The sequence below is a fragment of the Geotrypetes seraphini genome, chromosome 2 (genome assembly GCF_902459505.1).
Source record: "Geotrypetes seraphini chromosome 2, aGeoSer1.1, whole genome shotgun sequence".
NCBI lineage: Eukaryota > Metazoa > Chordata > Amphibia > Gymnophiona > Dermophiidae > Geotrypetes > Geotrypetes seraphini.
In genome coordinates, this window is record NC_047085.1 from 483,295,119 (window position 1) to 483,315,945 (window position 20,827).

At 44.9% G+C, this 20,827-nt stretch overlaps 1 protein-coding gene across 6 annotated transcripts in view; it reads right to left on the reverse strand.

The window, feature by feature from the left end:
• Positions 1-20,827, reverse strand: part of SEC22C (SEC22 homolog C, vesicle trafficking protein) — a 56,834-nt gene that overhangs the window by 20,836 nt on the left and 15,171 nt on the right. For 5 of the 6 annotated variants that reach the window (XM_033931777.1, XM_033931780.1, XM_033931779.1 and 2 more), the window contains exons 3-5: positions 20,476-20,568; positions 19,429-19,592; positions 3,886-4,056 (exon numbers count right to left, since the gene is read on the reverse strand). In XM_033931777.1, coding sequence (XP_033787668.1) covers positions 3,886-4,056; positions 19,429-19,592; positions 20,476-20,568 — 428 coding nt within the window. The remainder of the gene's footprint in view (positions 1-3,885; positions 4,057-19,428; positions 19,593-20,475; positions 20,569-20,827) is intronic. The other variant, XM_033931782.1, reaches the window with a different exon arrangement.

A 20,827-nucleotide genomic window follows, 5' to 3' on the forward strand; every position in this document is an offset into this window, starting at 1 on the left:
GAAACATTTCTCCAGATCCCATTCTCAAGTCTGCGGGAAGTGTGTAAAAATGAAAATGGTTGTTTCCGAGTACACAGCTATACGCAAGTAAGCAGGCACTGCCAGAGGGGTACTAGAAACTCTTCAACATAAAAAATGAGAGATAAGACAAATATATAAAATCATTCACAAAATGGGTAGCTATTATTCTCCGTCTCAAAGTAGGAGCTAAGGAGCGTGAGTTGAAATGTAAAAGAAACCAGCAAAATAAGGATTTCTCATAGAGCAGACAGCTTACGAAACTGACTGCCATCGTGCATACCGAAGGTAAACTGTGTAACTGGATTCAAAAATGAGTAAAACAATGTATGGTCCAATCCTTGACCAATGTAGACATTTGGGAGTAATTCTTGACTCAATGTTCTAATCTAATCTAATCCTTAGGTTTGTATACCGCAACATCTCCACGTTCGTAGAGCTCGGCGCGGTTTACAGTAGATGAAATAGGAAGGAACTACAACAAAGGGTTAGAGGTCAAAGTATGAAGAATATTTAGAGGACTTGGGATACCAAAGTTGGAGAGAGGCTTACATTTTTGAGAAAAGCCAGGTTTTCAGATGTTTGCGGAAAACTTGGAGAGAGCTCAAGTTGTCATTTAAACCCCAGATCAAGCCAGCGGTTTCTAAAGTATTTTTTCATCTGAGGAGCTTGAGGAGGTTAAGGGATTACTTAGTTCTAGGAAACTTTCATACTGTTTTAACAGTAAACCTTGCTCTTCCAGAGGCTGTCGTAGGGGAAAACACCCTCCAGGGATTCAAGACAAAGTTAGATGAGTTCCTGCTGAACTGGAACGTACGCAGGTAGGGCTGGTCTCAGTTAGGGCACTGGTCTTTGATCTGGGGGCCACCGTGGGAGCGGACTTGTGGGCGCGATGGATCTACTGGTCTGAGCCAGCAGCGGCAATTCTCGTGTTCTTATTACTGTAAGTCTTTTTATCTGGGGTTACCAAAGGTCACTTTACAAGCTCTACAGCCGACTCAAAATGCTGTGGCAAGGCTGATCACAAATGTGCCAGAAACTGTGCACATTGCGCCTGTTCTTTGAGAATTACATTGGGTGTTACGTCTTATTTATAAGATACTTCATGGCTATAGTTCTCAAGTCCTTGTCTCTTCATTCCAACAATATTATCCTCCGGAGATGGTTTAAACCTCCAACAATAATCTATTTAAATTAGCAAAACTCCTTACAAACAGGCATGCTATGTATTCCATTCAAGGTGTGTATCTTTGGAGGTCAGAAATTTACCTGGAATTTTTCAATTTCTCAAAATTTTTTAAAGACAATTCTTTTTGATGATGTATAAAACTGAGATTTACACTGTATTCCATGTTACCTATTATAGCAATAGTCTTTGATGTATGTATGTTTTATTGTGACCCTGGGCAAGTCACTTAATCCCCCCCCCCGTTGCACCGGATACATTAGATAGATTATGAATCCATGGGGACAGAGAGGGAAAAATGCTTGAGTACCTGAATAAATTCATGTAAACCGTTCTAAGCTCCCTTGGGAGAACGGTATAGAAAATTGAATAAATAAATAAATATTGTACCCTGCACAGAATAGTAGTATGTTGCAGATTATAATTTTTTTTTTTTTTTTAATAAACAAGAGTCAGGGATGTGATTCCAAGATTACTGTAGCCCTAAGTAATATCTATCAGAACAAAAGGACAACTCTCCCCATGCCCTCTCGCTTATAAACCTCCTCTCTGCTCCGGCTGCTTGCTGTTGTTGCAGACAGGTTACTATGGTACGGCCGCACCTCGAACACTGTGTGCAGTTCTGGTCACCATATCTCAAAAAAGATACAGCGGAATTAGAAAAGGTACAGAGAAGGGCGACAAAAATGATAAAAGGGATGGGAAGACTTTCCTATGAGGAAAGGCTAAAGTGGCTAGGGCTCTTCAACGTGGAGAAGAGATGGCCTAGGCGTGATGTGATAAAGGTCTATAAAATAATGAACGGCGTAGAAAGGGTAGATGTACATCGCTTGTTCACTCTTTCCAAAAATACTAGGACTATGGAGGCATGCAAAGAAGCTACTGTGTAGTAGATTTAAAACAAACTGGAGAAAATATTTCTTCACACAATTCTGGAATTTGGTGCTGAAGAAATGTGGTGAAATCAGTTAGCTTAGTGGGGTTTAAAAAAAGGTTTGGCTAATTTCCTAAAATTGAAGTCCACAGGCCATTATTGAGAAGGCTTGAGGAAATCCACTTATCCCTAAGATAAACAGCATAAAATCTGTTTTACTACTTGAAATCTAGCTAGGTACTTGGGACCTGGGTTGGCCACTGTTGGAAACAGGACACTGGGCTTGATGTGGCAATTCTTATGTTCTTATGTAACATTAAGAATAGCATTCTGGATCGGTATGACCCAATGTGGCAGTCAAACCGAGTGCAGGAGGAGCAGCCTAAAGGTGAACACTGAACTGAGAACCCAGGGAACTAAGTTCAATTCCTACCATTGATCCTTGTGACCCTGGACAAGTCACCTAATCCTCCACTGCTCCAGGTACAGAAACCTAGAATATAAGCCCTCTAGGGATAGAGAAAGTATAATATGTAAACCAATTTGTTTGCAGTTTATCAAATGCATGACCCTTAAAATGTTCTTGTGAGTCATAAGAAATGCTAGAAAGTAAACAGCAATGTATCTATACAGTGCAGTTGTGGCCTCCAGGATTGCTTTCCAATCCTATAACACTAGGATGTCTATTTTAGAAATTCCATTCACATTATAGATGTGTCATAAATAGGCACTGAAAAGTTTGTCCTGCATAAAAGTCTAAGTTTTGATTTTACAAAACTGGGAAATACATGTCCAAAGCTAAAAAGCATGCAAATGACAAGGGGGCATGATAGCAGTTTGTCTTTTTTTTTTTTTTTAACAGATTTGTCTAAATACAGCCAGCTGTATTTTCAGGATATTCACAATCCAAACACAGGAGAAACATCTGCCTGTAATTAAAGCGGGAGGATGCTAATAATACCACACACATACTGTATATTCTTGAATATAAGTTGATCCAAATATAAGTCGAGACCCTCATTTTTCCTCCCCCCAAAATGAGGAAAAATGGTTGACGTGAATATAAGACAGGGGCTTAATATCCAAGTGCCCTGCCAGAATCTGCACCCAGCATGCCCTCCCTCACTCTCTCCCCTGCCAGGCTCTGCACCCAGCCCCACTCGCTCCCTGCCAGGCTGTTCCGCCTCCCTCCATGTACCATTTCCATCCCAGTGGGCCAGGATATGAGCAATCCCGCATCTCTCATCGAATCCCCCCAAAAAACCATGCATCCCCACCCCCACCCGGTGTCCTTGATGGCCTCGCAGCAGCTAATCAGCCAGAGACCTTGAACGGAGCAGGAGGGCAGGGAGATAGCTCCTGCTCCATGCACCAGCTAACTACCAGGGACTTGAAAGGTACGTGGAGGGAGGTGTGGTTGACAATTTCTGCAGGCACAGGAGGCAGAAGGGATTCCTCCTGTACTGTCCACTGTGAGGCCGCCGAGGAGTCAGAGGGTGTTCGAGGGAGGCGGGGGGTTTTGAATTCAGCCAGGACAGGAGACGGGGAGATCCTTCATATCCTAGCCCACCGGGTCATGCGGTAGGCCCTGTGGAGGCCTGCAATAGGTCTGGGAGGTGGGGGAGGATAGGTGGTGGCCCGAATATAAGCAGAGACCCCCATTTTTTGGCCATTTCTTTGGTCCAAAATTCTCAGTTTATATTCAAGCATATACGGTATTCAGTCCAGATACCTAAATACCCAACTTGCTGAAAAAAGGCTTGGTAACTATGGCTCTAAAACATTCCTTGCATTAGCACTAATCTACCTGACTCCAGGTGCGCTGCTGTGTGTCCATTAGCCACGCCGTTTGCCTCTGCCACATCTTCCAGGTGCAGGATAACAGGAGCTGGATCCAACGGCTCTTGCTGGACATCCTCCTTCAACTGAGAGCAGCTAACATCATTAAAATATTCTTTCGCCTTTTGAATTGTGCCATCTGAGAAACAAGCCACAAAATACATCAGTTATACTTAGAAGCAGGGAAGCACTGGGCAACCCCATTTTCATAACAGGCTTGGCTTACAAGTATCTTAAAAAAACAAACAAAAAAAACAACAACACACACCCCACACAACATACACAAGGACAAACAAATTATAATACAATCAAGATAAACCTGTGGTTCCCAACCCAATCTTTTAGACACACCCAGCCAGTCTGGTTTTTCAGGCTATCCCCATGAAATATGAATGAAAGAGATTTGTACGCATTGCCTTCACTATATGTAAATCATCCATATGCATATTCACTGTGGAAATCCTGAAAAGCAGGCTGACTGAGGCCCGGATGCACTAAATTTTTTGATCGTCTAACAATCATTGCTTAACCAGTTTGAACTGGTATAGCAATGACCTAATTTGGCGACCCAATGTACACAATGGCTCACCACGTGGTTTTCTGTGCGTTCATACATTCTCTGATTATGCCATGCAAATGAGCTCATTAGTATTAATATGAGGTTATTAATATTAAAACAAGTTGACAGGTCTGCCTTTTTTTTTATGGGCACAGTAGTTTTATGTGTGTGTGTTACACACACACAATATCTGTCCCCATAAAAAAAAAATCATGTCGCCCCCCCCCCTCCCCCCAGAACAAAAATAAAGAGAGGCAGGAGGGATGTCCACTCCCTCTTGCCTCACCTACCCAGACCCTTCCACACTCCTTACCAAACAAAGGATTAAGTCACCCAGACCCCCTCCACACACTTCCAAACTAGAGAGCTGCACGGGAACGGGGACGACGGGAATCCCGCGGGACCCGCGGGCATCCCGCGGGTTCCCCCTTTGGGTCACGGGGATCCCGTGGGGACGCCCCCTAGGGTCGCGGGGATCTCGTGGGGACGCCTCCGAGGGTCGCGGGGTTCCTGCGGGGCTGGATGTACTCAGTCGCGCGGCTCTTCTCTCTACCTTCTCTGCTTGCAATTCACAGAGCCGAACGGAAGTCTTCCCGACTTCAGCGCTGACGTCGGAGGGGAGGGAGGGCTTAAAGCTTAAAGCCCTCCCTCCCTCCGACGTCAGCGCTGACGTCGGGAAGACTTCCGTTCGGCTCTGTGCTGCAATCAGAGAAGGTAGAGAGAAGAGCCGCGCGACTGAGTCGGGAAGACTTCCGTTTGGCTCTGTGCTGCAGGCAGTGCAGGTAAGGAGGAGAGTAGCCTCGCGGTTCGAGTGGCTACCAAGGGATGGGGCGGTCCGCCCCGCCACACCCCGCCCCGGTTGCAGCACAGCCGGCCAGGTCCCCTTACTTTTGTGGCACTTCCCCGACCGACCGACAACAGCCCCGGTCCGACAATCCTCCCTGCCCTGTAGCCGCGAATCTAAATTATCTTCTTACAGCAGCTGTAATAAGGTAATTTAGATTCGCAGTTAAGGGCAGGGAGGTTTGTCGGACCGGGGCTGTTGTCAGTCGGTCGGGGAAGTGCCACAAAAGTAAGGGGACCTGGCCGGCTGTGCTGCACCCGGGGCGGTAGAGAAGGAGGGGGGGAGAAGGACGCTGAAAGCACTTGAAGACAGAGGGGGGAGAAGGACGCTGAAAGGCACATGGGGGAATACAAAGGGGTGGAGAAGGACGCTGAAAGGCCATGGGAAGGGGGGGGGAAGGACTCTGAAAGCACTTGTGGAAGACAGAGGGGGGAGAAGGATGCTGAAAGCACATGGGGAAGACAAAGGGGTGGAGAAGGACGCTGAAAGGACATGGGGAAGATAAAGGGGTGGAGAAGGACGCTGAAAGGCCATGGGAAGGGCGGGGGGGGGAAAGGACTCTGAAAGCACTTGTGGAAGACAGAGGGGGGAGAAGGATGCTGAAAGCACATGGGGAAGACAAAGGGGTGGAGAAGGACGCTGAAAGGACATGGGGAAGACGGGGGGGGGTGGAGAAGGACGCTGAAAGGCCATGGGGAAGACAGAGAGGGAGAAGGACGCTGAAAGGACATGGGGAAGTAGAGGGGGGAGAAGGACACTGAAAGCACATGTGGAAGACAGAGGGGGGAGAAGGACGCTGACAGGACATGGGAAGATGGGGGGAGAAGGACGCTGAAAGGAAATGGGGAAGAGAGAGTAGGGAGAAGACGCTGGCAGGGAAGAAGACAGATGCCAGACTATGGGGGGAGCGGAGAGAAGAAGATGGGTGCCAGACCAATTTGGAAGGGGGAAGAAAGGGAGAGGCACAGTAACAGAGCAAATGGAAGATGCAGAAGGAAGAGACACAGTGGATGGAAGGAATTGAATGAGAACATGAGGAAAGCAGAAACCAGGCAACAAAGGTAGGAAAAGAATTATATTTCTTTTTTTTTATTTTGCTTCAGGATAAAGTAGTATATTAGTTGTGTTGATAAAAATTTATAAACATTAGAGGCTCTGGTAGAAACCCATTTGCAAAGTATGTATTCTTCCCAATTAATATTTTCAAATTAATAAAGTCTTTTTGCTTATTTGTAAATGGTTTCTACCAGAGCCTTTAATTCAGTAGCATAATTAAATGAAATAACTATTTCTGAAGTTTATATGGACGGGCGGGGACGGAGGGGATTCCTCGCGGGGACGGGTGGGGACGGAGGGATTCCTCACGGGGACGGGTGGGGACGGGTGGGATTCCTCAAGGGGACGGGTGGGGACGGTGGGACTTTGGCGGGGACGGGTGGGGACGGGTGGGATTTCTGTCCCCGCGCAACTCTCTATTCCAAACCTCCCTCTCCCCAAGGATCACGTCACCCAGACCCCTCCCAAACTCCTGACACTCCCTCTCTCACAAAGATTGCAACTACCCAGATACCCCATCCCCATCCCACTCATTAAGATCCTTGGCAAGCGGAATGCCCACTCCCTCCTCCCTCCTGCCTAACTCTCCTCTCCTACACACAACCCACCCCGCCTCCGTACCTTATTTGGAAGAAAAGAGCAGGAGGGATGCCCTGCAACTCAGCTGTTCGGACTTCCCCTACCGGCTCTTTGAATGTGTCAAAGTCGGTTTTCCAATGACTGGTAGGGTGGGATTATGGCAGAATTCCAAGAAACTAATTTACATGCAAAGTCGTTGAAAGAAAAAAAAACCAAAAACGATTACCATTTTAAAATCGGATTAAAATCGGCCCAAAGCAGGTCACAAGGCCTTAACGACCATTTTTAGAGCATCCAGGCTGGGCATGTCCCAAGAACTGGGTTGACAACCATTGTTACAGACTAATGAAATGCAAATCAAGAATACACCCCAATTTCAGTAAGTCATGTTCCTCCTGCAAGGCAAAACTGCATTTCTGGGCTCATAGATTTAGGGTATAAAACTATCAAGTAGTCTCAGTGCAACAGCAAGAAGCTTCAAACCGAGATCTAGTTTTCACTCACCCACATGTCCCTCACTGGCATTTCTTTGTATTCGATATATATTGGACTAGTAAAGAATAGCATGCAGTACTTATGAAGGTTGCCTACAGCCTGCCTGCCCTGGGTAGGCCTCCTCTTGCTTTTGGAAGCTAAGCAGGGTCGAGCCTGGGGTCCACTGGGGAATATCAGGTGCTGTAGGACCCTATGGGCTAGATTCAGTAAAGTTTGTCCATGCAAATTATCAAATCGTAAACAAGCCCCCATTCGGGCACACGTCTCGCTGTAACATCGATCGACGCACGTGCGCACTGTATCCTTGTAGGTTTTGTTGCACATAACGCATGCACTAGCTCTTTAGGACTTCACTGCGTAGAAATGGGGCGGGGTTTAATCGCGGACGTCATTGGCAGGCTCTGAATGTGCCTACCGCAAAACATTGTCATCGTAAAAAATGCAATATAAGAACTGTAGTTTTACCAACCTCTCCTCGGCATACTCGTGTTCCAAAAGAAGCAGTTAGCGTAGCCGACAAGCGCCGTCCATCTCTCTCAGGAAAAGAACTGTTAAGTTGCTAGAAGGCACAACAGTTAACAGCAGTTGAATGCGCTGGGATCACCCGCTGTTATATACAGCCTACGAATCTCAGTAGGCCGTGTGGTTCTTTCTGCCGTGAAGCACAAAGCAACCAAAGGCGATCCCGTGACGTCAAATGCATGCGACAATCTAGCTGGGAGGGATAGCTGGCCCTTAAAAGTTATTTTTGATTTTTTTTTTTTTTTTAATTTGGTATTGATATATGTACAATGCGTAAGGTGACCATACGTCCCGTTTTCAACGGGACCGTCCCATTGTCCCGAGCCATCGCTTCTGGATGCCGAAATGTCCCATTTTCAAGGACAGCGTCCCGAAGCTGTGCACGGGGACAAGGGGATGGTCCCTCCAGCGCCAAACCCCCGTAGTGTTCTCCGTGCCCGGCTAATCCTGCTGCTGCCGCCGATGCTCCTTCCCGGGCTGGCTCCAGCATTCAAATTGAACTCACGCTCTGGGGCTCTAATGTGCGTGCTGTCTTCCCTTCTCTTCCCTCTGAAACCGGAAGTTATGTCCCGGGGGGGGGAAGGAGAAGGAAAGCCGGCACGCACACGTTCCAGCCCCAGAGCAGGAGTTCGCTACAGGCAGCGATGGAGGGAAGCTAAGAGAGATAAGTCAGCGACGGAGGGAAGCTTACAACTTGCTTCAGGCCTTCCTGGCTGCCGGGTCCTGCCTACTTTCTGTTTCCGCGAAGGCAGGATCCGGTAACGAGGAAGGCTCGAAGCAAGTTGTTAGCTTCCCTCCTTCGATGCCTTAAGAAATTTATATGCCTTTTTACTCATTTGCATGCGCAGATGGGATCAGGTGCAGATGGGGTCTGGAGGAAGGTTAGTGAATCGAGCCGTAGTCGGAAAGTGAGCGCAAACCGATCAGTACACGATCGGTTTGCTTAGTGAATCTAGCCCTATGTTGGGTAGCAGCAAAATACTGGAGCCACACACTGCGCAGGAGAAGGTAATAGTAAACCATTCCTGTATTCTGCCTTGAAACATCACAGGGAGGACTCCTCATTATGCATACAGCCATGGGCCAGTGGTCGACTCGAGGGCCTTCACGCATTTACATATTGCAAAGGTTTTTCGGTTCTATGTGATTTACAAAAGAGGTAAACTGAGAATGTCAGTGAGCTACAACATAACTTGGCAGAAGCAATTAATAGTAAAATTTACCAAAGAGGTAAGGAGTGGAAATTTACAAAGGAGGTATAACTAATGTGACCATTTATTTTTTTCATCAAAACGGGACATCTATTAATATTCAGTCCCGCCCTAGCCCCGCCCCAAATTTCTTCCATTCATTTTTCATGTACACACAATATCTTATTATTTCATAATGGTAACCATAAAATTTTAAAAAACACAAAGCACCCAATACACAGAGAAAATATTAATCATTTATATTTGGGGGGGGGTTTCAACGATGTCACCTCAGTAACTATAGAAAAATAGACAAATATAGTGAAAAATATAGACAGCAGATATAAATTCTAAAAACTGACACATTTTTATCACTAAATTGAAAATAAAATCATTTTTCCTACCTTTGCTGTCTGGTGATTTCATGAGTCTCTGGTTGCGTTCCTTCTGACTGTGCATTTTATCTTTCATTTCTTTCTGCACTCAGGCCCAACAATTGTCCCTTTCTATTCCCTCCCTCCTTCCTTCCTATGTCCTTAGTGCCCCCAGTACCTCCTTCCTATGTCCTTAGTGTCCCCAGCACCTCCTTCCTATGTCCTTAGTGCCTCTTTCTATGTCCTTAGTGCCCCCAGTGCCTCCTTCCTATGTCTTTAGTGTCCCCAGCACCTCCTTCCTATGTCCTTAGTGCCCCTTTCTATGTCCTTAGTGCCCCCAGTGCCTCCTTCCTATGTCCTTAGTGCCCCCAGTGCCTCCTTCCTATGTCCTTAGTGTCCCTAGCACCTCCTTCCTATGTCCTTAGTGCCCCTTTCTATATCCTTAGTGCCCCCAGTGCCTCCTTCCTATGTCCTTAGTGTCCCCAGCAACTCCTTCCTATGTCCTTAGTGCCCCTTTCTATGTCCTTAGTGTCCCCAGTGCCTCCTTCCTATGTCCTTAGTGCCCCTTTCTATGTCCTTAGTGCCCCCAATGCCTCCTTCTATGTCCTTAGTGTCCCCAGCGCCTCCTTCCTATGTCCTTAGAGTCCCCAGCGCCTCCTTCCTATGTCCTTAGTGCCTCTTTCTATGTCTTTAGTGCCCCCAGTGCCTCCTTCCTATGTCCTTAGTGTCCCAAGTGCCTCCTTCTTATGTCCCCTCACTGCCTTCCAGACTTTGTCCCACCCCCTCCCAAAAAACCTGCCGGCCTACCTCCCCCAAAGCCAGTCAGCCTGCCTACCTCCCCCAGAGCCAGCCTGCCTGCCTACCTCCCCCAGAGCCAGCCTGCCTGCCTACCTCCCCCAAAGCCAGCCTGCCTGCCTACCTCCCCCAAAGCCAGCCTGCCTGCCTACCTCCCCCAGAGCCAGCCTGCCTGCCTACCTCACCCAAAGCCAGCCAGCCTGTCTCCACCAAAGTCAGCAAGCCTGCCTGCCTACTTCCCCCAAAGCCTGCCTACCTATCTCACTCCCCCAGAGCCGGCTAACCAGCAAGTCTGCCTGCCTTCCTCCTCCTCCCCCTACCGCGGAAAACAAAAGCCTCCCTCCAGGCCCGATTTAAACTACCCCCCCTGTCCACCGCCACTGCTCCTCTGTTTACCTCTCACTAATCGCGCCCAGAAGCCTTCTTCCCGACGTCAATTCTGACGTCGGAGAGGATGTTCCGGGCCAGCCAGGCAGTGGAGCAGCGGCGGTGGACCGGGGGGGGGGGAGTTTAAATCAGGCCTGGAGGGAGGCTTTTGTTTGTTTTTTTTGGTGCTGCAGGGGAGGGACAGGAAGAAATCGCCTGTCCCGTTGTCCCCGCACACTGCTTCGGGATGCTGTCCCTGAAAATGGGACATTTTGGCATGCCGAAGCTGTATGAGGGGACAACGGGACAAGGGATCCAAAAACGGGACTGTCCCGTTCAAAACGGGACGTATGGTCACCTTAGGTATAATTGACCAATGTCAGAGCTACAACATAATTTGGCAAAGTGGTTGACAATAGCGATGTACAAAAGTGGTTAGCGATAGAATTTTACAAAAGATGTAAAACTGACCCGTATCAAGAGAGCTACAACAAAACTTATCAAAGCAGTTAATAGAGAAGGTACATCTGTAAGTATCTTAAGAAGGACTTTGCTTTGTCCTGGCCCACCTCTGTCAAAAGGTCTGCCTTGGAAGGACAGGAAAAAGCAGTACTTCAGTACAGGTCTGAGCTTAGAGCCTGTGCAGAAACGATACTTCATTAGTCTTCCAACTAGCCTGGGAGGAGGGAGGAGGGTGGCAGCAGCAGGCCTGCAAGAGAAGACTCTGTACATACCAGAGCCGGCCTACAAATGCTATCAACTGAGGCAGCCACCTAGTGGATAGACCAGCCCTGCACAGGCATCTACTTTCCTTTATGGAATAAGGGCAAATACACACACCTATAAGTACATTAGAACATATAAATAGCATTATTGGTCAGACCAATTGTCAATCAAGCTCAGTAGCCCGTTCTCACAGTGGCCAATCTCACTAGTATCTGGCCAAAAACCCAAGAAGTAGCAATATCCCATGCTACAGATCCAGGCAAGCAGTGGCTTCTCCCATGTCTTTATCAATAATTAGACTATGGACTTTTTCCGCCAGGAAATTGTCCATAACCCTTATTAAAACCAGCTACGCTATCCACTCTTACTACAAATTCTGACAATGCATTCCAGAGCTTAACTATTCTTCGAGTGAAAAAATATTTCTTCCTATTGGTTTTTAAAGTATTTCCCTGTAACTTCATCGAGTGTCCCCTAGTCTTTGTAATTTTTGACGGAGTGAAAAATCGATCCACTTGTACCCGTTCTACTCCACTCAGGATTTTGTAGACTTCAATCATATCTCTCCTTACCAGTCTCTTTTCCAAGCTGAAGAGCCCTAACCTTTTTAGTCTTTGTTCATACGAGAGGCGTTCCATCTCCTTTTTTCATCTTGGTCATTGTTCTTTGAACCTTTTCTAGCGCCACTATATCTTTCTTGAGATAAGGAGACCAGAATTGAACGCAATACTCCAGATGAGGTCACACCATGGAGCGATACAGGGGCATCATAACATCCTTAGTCTTGTTAACCATCCCTTTTTTAATTATCTCTAGCATCCTGTTTGTCTGTCAAAATTGTCAACTATTAGTATGCCATTTATTTGATGTTGTGTCACTTAAATTCTTTTAATTATCCTGTTATTGGCGGGTTTTTTATTTTTGCTTTCCCTATTATATTTTAATTTGTATCTCACTTAGAAATTGGATAAGCGACAATCAAATTTTAATAAAAACTTGAAACTTGGGGCTCCTTTTACTAAGCTGCACTAGCGGTTTTAGCGCGCTAGACACTAACGCTTCCACTGGCTGGTGTTAGTTTTTCCGTGTAGCGCGGAGGTTAGCACGCGCTAAACTGCAGCGCGTGCTAAAAACGCTACCGCAGCTTAGTAAAAAGAGCCCCTGGTGTAGGTGTGTGCACCAAAGTACGTATGTACATACATATACTGTATACGTGTGACTATTTAATACAACAGAAAAAATTCTAGTGGTTGAGAAGTACTATAAACTAAACTAAATATCACAAAAACCACTAACTACAGAAATAAAAACTGTATGGCTAATCTTTTAAACTTTTAAGTTATGAAGATTATCAACATTGGGCTGGTATGCTTCAGAATATGGAGCCTTGTACCCAATTCGGGGTTTTGTCGTGAAGAATTTCACTTGCTTCAGCTCCTGTTCACGTCATAGGCAACCAGCCCCCTCCTAGCTCTTACTCATTATTTTAATTCTTACTCATTATTTTTAATTTTAAACTTTTATTTCTTCCTTATTTTAATAAATTACTTCAAAAACATCCCCCCAAAAGGCAGGATTTACTCAATACTGCCTACATATGCCTAAACCACACAGCATAAAGTTTTTCTTTCAAAAATCTTCAAAATCCGTACAGATTATTTCAATAAGGAATTGACAGACCAAATGGTCTGACCAAATAATCTGTACGGATTTTGAAGATTTTTGAAAGAAAAACTTTATGCTGTGTGGTTTAGGCATATGTAGGCAGTATTGAGTAAATCCTGCCTTTTGGGGGGATGTTTTTGAAGTAATTTATTAAAATAAGGAAGAAATAAAAGTTTAAAATTAAAAATAATGAGTAAGAATTAAAATAATGAGTAAGAGCTAGGAGGGGGCTGGTTGCCTATGACGTGAACAGGAGCTGAAGCAAGTGAAATTCTTCACGACAAAACCCCGAATTGGGTACAAGGCTCCATATTCTGAAGCATACCAGCCCAATGTTGATAATCTTCATAACTTAAAAGTTTAAAAGATTAGCCATACAGTTTTTATTTCTGAACCACCTCCTCTTGAGCTGGCGGTAGTTTTTCGGATAGCGCACATTAATCCGATGCGTGCACTAAAAACGCTAGCGCACCTTTGTAAAAAGGAGCCCTAAGATGTGAGCTGCCCCAACGTCGGATCAGACTCCAGCCGCAGAGGGAGATCTTCGGGCAGCGTGGGAGCCCTGCTCCGCCACCCGAAACCCCCTGCAGCCCTTCTGCTTATTTTCACTGCTTCAGAGCAGCTCCATTGACACCGGGAGCTGCCCCAACCCAGCCTGACCGTCCCGTTGCAGGGAAGAGGCTTCGGGACGCGTGGGAGTCCAGCTCCGCCTCCTGAAACCCCCAGCAACCCAATCTCATCAGCTCCCTGGCGAGGGTGAAGCTTGGTACAGCGAAGTGAAGTTTCAAGCACATGATTTACTTGCTTTAAGTATAAATCACTGCTCATTACTGCCCACCTCTAATCTTCTTGCAAGAACAGAAATTACTAAAGACAAGTTTAATAACCACTTCTTACTGCGCATTAATGCTCATTGCTCAACTTGCTGTATTGCTTAAATCTGACTAGACTGTAATTAAAAAAAAAAAGTTATATACTCTTAACTCCCAATCTATTACCACTCAAACATCCCTCTCTGTGCTCCTAACCCCCTCTTTCCCCCCTCCCCACCCCCCGAGTGCGGAATCATGGCACGGCCTAACCCCCATCAATGTGCAGCTTTGCTTCTACTTTTTCTCCTCACCCTTAGGATATGCACTGCAGACCCTTATGCCACTACCCCCATTCCTGTCTACATCTCCTTATACCGTTCGATAAAACCAAAAACTCATACTGTCTCACCCCACACGCCTCAGAAACAACCTAACACCAGTTCGCCCCCAAACCCCCCACCCTCCCGCTATTCTTACAAGCTCTGCCCAAAAAAACCTAGGTCTCTAAAAAAAATTAGCCTACTCTCACGACTACCTAGTCGCCCACTCCAACCAACAGAACTTACTAGGTTTCTACCTAAATATTAGATCACTGAGGAACAAAGCCATTCTGATCAAAGACTGGCTGAGTGAAACTAACCCTGATTTTGTCTTACTCACGGAAACCTGGTTGCACTCCGACAAGGATATCATAATCAAAGACTGTCTACCCCCAGGATTTAAGATTCTCTCCCTGGCCAGAACCTGGGGAAGAGGAGGAGGTCTAGCTATAATCTTTAGAGACCACCTCAACTGCTCTCTACTGAACACCAAGTCCTCTCCTAACTCTGAAATACGAGCCTGCTCTCTGAAGTCCAAATCCCTGGCCGCCCCCCTAACAATCACTCTATTCTATATCCCACCAAAAAAAATGGGAACCTAGTCCAAAGAGGGACTTTGCGGAAGCCTTACTTACTAACTCCTTAACAAGCCAAAGAGAACCTACTGGCGGGGACATCAACATCCACCTCAAGCAACTTGATCAACCAGAAGTATCGGATTTTTGGTCACTCATCACCCAACTAGGCTTCTTCAAACCCCCCCCAACCAAAACTCATCAAAGATGTCATCAACTAGACTTGGTGACCTTCTCCTCCAAAGTACGGTCCAGCCCAAAATTTAATTGGATACAATCCAATTGGACAGATTCCCTATGGTCTGACCACAGACTCTGTGACTTTTCCATCGACTGCCAACAAAATCCCACTAAAAACGGCAAAAACAAGAAATATCAAAAACTCTCACCACCAGGGGAAAAATTGACCCAGAGGGAATTTTGGGCCCGCTACAAAAAGAACACAAAACTAAGCGAAGAAACAGAACAACTTATGACAGATTGGATCAACGACAGCACAAACATTTTAAACGAAATAGCCCCCATAAAAACCCGCCAAATCAGAACTACAAAGCAGGAGGGATGGTTCGATGCAGAGCTACTTCAGTTGAAGAGGGACCTTAGAAAATCGGAAAGAGTATGGCTAAAATCGGGATCCCAGGAACACAGAGACGCCTGGAGACTTAAACTAAAAACCTATAAAAACCTTACCAAGGAAAAATGAAAAAAATTCTATTCACACAAAATTGGTGACTATACAAATAACAGTAGCAATCTCTTTATGCTGGTTAATGACCTATACTACATCGAGACACTCACCAACAACCACGAAGATTCCACATTAATCGCAAACACCTTAGCTGATTTCTTCATCTCCAAGATTCAAAAACTAAGATCTACTTTACCTACCTCGACTAATCCCCTGGAGCTTTTTCCCATTCTTCCTATCACCGACATATATAAACCAGAACAAGGGTCCAGAGCAGATCTAAATTGGAACCAATTCAAAACACTGGACTGGGAAACCTTCAATAAACTCTACAACAAATATTCTAACTCCTTCTGCAAACTAGACACCTGCCCTCCAAACGTCATGAAAACTGCGCCCATCCACTTCAAAGCCAACATGCTAACCTGGGTAAACTTCCTACTTTCCTCAGGATACTTTCCTCCAGATCAAGGCCATATTCTGTTAACCCCAATTATAAAAAACACGAAAGAACCCCCAAACGCCCCTTCTAATTACAGACCAATCGCTAGCATTCCTCTTTTCACAAAAATAGCTGAAGGGGTGGTAAAAGCTGAACTCACCGCTTATCTGGATAAATTCAACATACTAAGTGACAATCAGTCGGGCTTTCGAACAGACCACAGCACCGAAACCATAATTGCAGCCTTAATTGACCACTTGCACACCCTCTTCAGCCTGGGCTCCAGCGCCCTGATCCTTCAACTCGACTTAAGCAGTGCGTTCGACCTAGTAGACCACAACATTCTCCTAGAATGCCTGACCCACATTGGCATCTCCGACCAGGTCCTAAATTGGTTTCGCGGATTCCTACAAAACAGATCCTACAGAGTACTCAAAAACGACTCTTCCTCATCCAGCTGGGTTAACTCCTGCGGGGTGCCCCAGGGCTCCCACCTCTCACCCACACTATTTAATATCTACCTCGCCTCCCTGGGTAACCTCCTTCATAACCTCAAACTCAAATTCTTCATCTACGCAGATGACATCACAATAGTCATCCCACTCACCACCTTCTCCCCAGAACTTCTAGCCTACATCACAAGCATACTTAACCAGATAGAACTCTGGATGCTAGCCTACAGATTAAAACTAAACCCGGACAAAACAAAATTCTTCCTAGCCGCCCCCAATGAAAAAATCAAAGACTCCACAATCCAGGTGAAAGGTCTGGTCTTCCCCCTCGAACAAACATTAAAAATACTGGGAGTCACTCTAGACAAACATCTATCGCTAGAAAATCACACCGATCTTACTGTCAAGAAATGCTTCTCGGTGCTCTGGAAACTGCGCACCATAAAAAAATACTTTGATGACTCCTCTTTCCGCCTTTTGGTACAGTCCTCCATTCTCAGTGTACTAGACTATTGCAATGTCATTTATTTGAGCTCCATGAAGAAAACCATGAGGAGACTAAAATTGATCCAGAACACTGCCGTCCGCCTCATATTCGGCCTGAATAAATGGGACCACATCATGCCTTTCTATCACCAACTGCATTGGCTCCCTTTCGAATCCAGAGTCCTATTCAAATTTGCCTGCTTCTGTTACAAAACAGTTTTTGGCCTACTACCTAGTTACCTCAATCATCATTTCACTCTGAATCTCACCAACAAGAAATCCCGCAGAATCCAGCTGTTCGTCTTCCCATCACTAAAATTATGTCACTTCAATAGATTTCGACAAAACCTTTGCGTACCAGATGGCTAAGCTGAACCCTTGGCTTGCCTAAATGATACTCGAGGCCCCCTCTTACCTTAGTTTTAGAAAACTTCTCAAAATGCACCTCTTCCGCGAACAGGGCTCTTAATCCCCCTTGCCCCCTGCTTCTCCCCTTTCCCACTCTCCCCCCGTTCCATCTGCTCCCCCCCTCTCCCCACTAGGTCTCTCTCTCGTTATCGCTTTCCTTCCAACCTTACCTTCTGTTTTACCGTTACTTCTGCTAATTCTCAGTTAAAGAGTTCCCCACGCCCCCCTTTTCATTGTCTGTAATTTTGTTAAAATTTTGTAAATCCGTGTGTCACCGTGGATCGTAATTAATGGATGTGAACCACCTAGAACTTCTTTGGGTATGGCGGTATACAAGAATAAAATTATTATTATTACTCTGTCAATATCCACAAATCAGCAAATGGAGGTCAACCTGAGAGCAGCTCCAGACCCTCTGTGGCTTCAGCGGACTGTCCCTGTGCTCACTTACCCCCCCCCCCCCCCAACACAGCTTGGGTTTTCAAAGGCTGACTTGACTGTCCCTGCAGTAGCCGAGTGTTACAGAAATGCACTGTGGCTTGTGAAGTGAGTATACATGACATGAGAGAGGGAAGCAACTTTGTCAGTGGGTTCAGTTTTACCAAAGTGACTTTATACTTTTTATGACTAGGTTAGGCCTAGTGGTAAAACTGATCATGCAATGTAATTACACCGAGGAAGCCCTTCGATCAAGAGAAATTGAGAAGTTTTGTTTTACCTCGGTCCCTTTAGGCTGGCAAGTGACACTGTGACAACGTTCAGCCTCCTAAGTGAAAAGAGGATTTTGATTATCTGCTGCTCTAATCTGCTAAAGACAACTGCACTACCAGGTGCAAGGAGGCCAGGCTGAATGTGGGACTCCTTTCCTGTCTACCAATATTATAAGCCAGTTGATGGAGCTGTGATGGGCTGAATTGGAGGCCTACACTGGGAGCATGACTTTACAAGGCTCTGACCTTCCTCTGGTAGATCGACATCTACTGTCCATCACCAGCAAGATTCAAAAAAAGGTAGGATGCCTCTTGACACAAAAAATAAAACCATACAAATTGTGTATATTTTTAATATCAAATAACATAAGCACATAACTCTAGTCAATTCATATATTCATAAAGGTATTTCATATCATAAATAATTCAAATCATTAACTTCATTTACATCAGTTCAAACTATCTCAAGCTCTAATTCATATTAATGGTCTGACTCACAAAGGCTTAGATGGCTCAGGACTGTGACCTGCCTTCCACAGGAACTCAGACAAGGTTCGATCTGTTAGACTTTAGTCCTTCTCTCTCTCAGGTGTTAACGTGGCAATGTCTCAACTGATTTAATAGTCTGTGTAGGTGACACAACCTGCGTTCAACCCTTCTGGCACAACGGCATAAAATGCTGGATTATTTTCCCCAATAAGTATTTCAAAAGTGAACTCCAACAGAAAGGAAAAAAATCTATACAAATTCTAGCTTTCTCTGCTGACATTTTAATTCACTAAACGGTTTCTGGAAGCCTTATGAAAAAAAGCCAAGAGGCATAGCTTAGAAATTTGGGTAAAAGGAATAAATCAAATCCTGCACTACAAATAAAAGCAAGCTAAATTATTTCTGTTACGAGTCAGCTTTTGAACAGATCTCTGTTTTCTTTGTCTGCTGTTTGTGTATATTTATTGTAATCTGCAAAGAAAGGCAAATTGGCCAAATATAAATGCATTTCTAATACATCAATAAAATCTTGTATTACTGTTAAGGGAGCAGACCAACAGCATTGGAAACTGAAAGCCCTCCACTGAATCTCAGAAGAAATTCAGCACAAATAGTACAAAGATGAGCCTCAACTTCACAATAAACTGAACCATCGCAAACTGTCAAGCGACAACCATCCTGGATGCATCAGCAGTTCCATATATTAGTTATACCATTATTCCCAACCTGCACTGGATTGAACATCAGCAGGCCATTTACCTCACAGGGCATCATTAACATAATCCGCAAACACTGTGACCTTTTCTGATTACCTGTCAAGCTAAAAAGAAACCTAACTTAATTTGGTCAGAAAATTAAAAATACAGATGAAGCTTTACTGCAGTGTATTAAAACAGCAAGATTCACTCCCTTAAGTATCCGCCACATTTAACAAATGCAAGAGCATAAAAGTACAAACCAAAGTCGAGAAAGGCATATGGTCTGGAAGCCAGGCCCACACGGATGCTGTCATAAGAAGCTCGGAATTCCCAGTGCAGTGCCTCCAGGAAGCAGAACGCCATGGCAGCCGGGAAGCTGCTGGAACAGATACTCATGAAGGCGACATCTCCACAAGTGTGAAAACTGAAAGAAAAAAAAAACTTAGCATCTCCATCACAAGAAAATATACAACCATGCTAGAATCTACTGCCCTACAAGGAGGCCCAGCAATGAGACTCGTTATATCGGGATCAGAGGAATTTAAGGCAGTATTTCAAAACATGCCTAAACTGGAACTGGACAATATCATATGTGTAATGATGCAAGACATCAAATACTCAAAGTAGACCACAAGAACCTATATAATATGACTATTTCTTTCCTGTGTCAATATCAATTCCTTTTAACTTCTTTGCAACTAAAGAGCCACTGTGCTTACTCCTGCCCTTCCTTTTAGGTCTATATTTCCTGTTATCTGTTGAAAAAAAATCAGTATTTAAAAAGCAATATTTATTTATTTAAAAATATATAACCCTCATAGCCTACAATTCCAGGTGGGTAACAGCAAAACATACATAATAAAAGGACTTACAAACATATAACATAACCAAAATAAAACAACAATACTAAAAACATCATTAAAACAAATGGAATAAATCAAACTACACTCTAAAAATACAACTCTCAGCAAGAATACAAAACCATAGGCTAAAAACCGAAAATGAAAATACTTTACTCAATTAGCCTAGTTTTAACCATTTTTCTGAACTGCAAAACATCAGATGACTGTCTTATCTCAAAGGGCAAGGTATTCCACCACATTGGCCTCTGTACTGCCAGCATGGTTTTACGGTGACCAGAAAGTTTCACCACACTCAAAGATGGCACTTCCAAACATAACTTATCTATCATAAGAACATAAGAATTGCCGCTGCTGGGTCAGACCAGTGGTCCATCGTGCCCAGCAGTCCGCTCACACAGCGGCCCCCAGGTCAAAGACCAGTGCTTTAAATGAGTCCAGCCTCACCTGCGTACGTTCCAGTTTAGCAGGAACTTGTCCAACTTTGTCTTGAATCCCTGGAGGGTAAGGCTTATTTGCTGGCTAAGTTTGCTCAATGACCTTTATTGTTACAAGAAAAGAGAGTTGAGACACAGGATAATTGTCTTATAGCTGTTCTTCCATTTACTGTGATAAGTGTGGCTTTTTTTTTGCCATTATAAAACAACACTGGCCAATTTTGCAGCCGAGTACTCAATTTCAGGTAGATCCTATTATATCATATAAAAGAAGAAGGACAATGGGGGAAATCCTTTCTACCCATCATTTTGACAGTTGAGGAATGAGGAGATATATGGTCATTCTAGCTGCGGGCAATGTC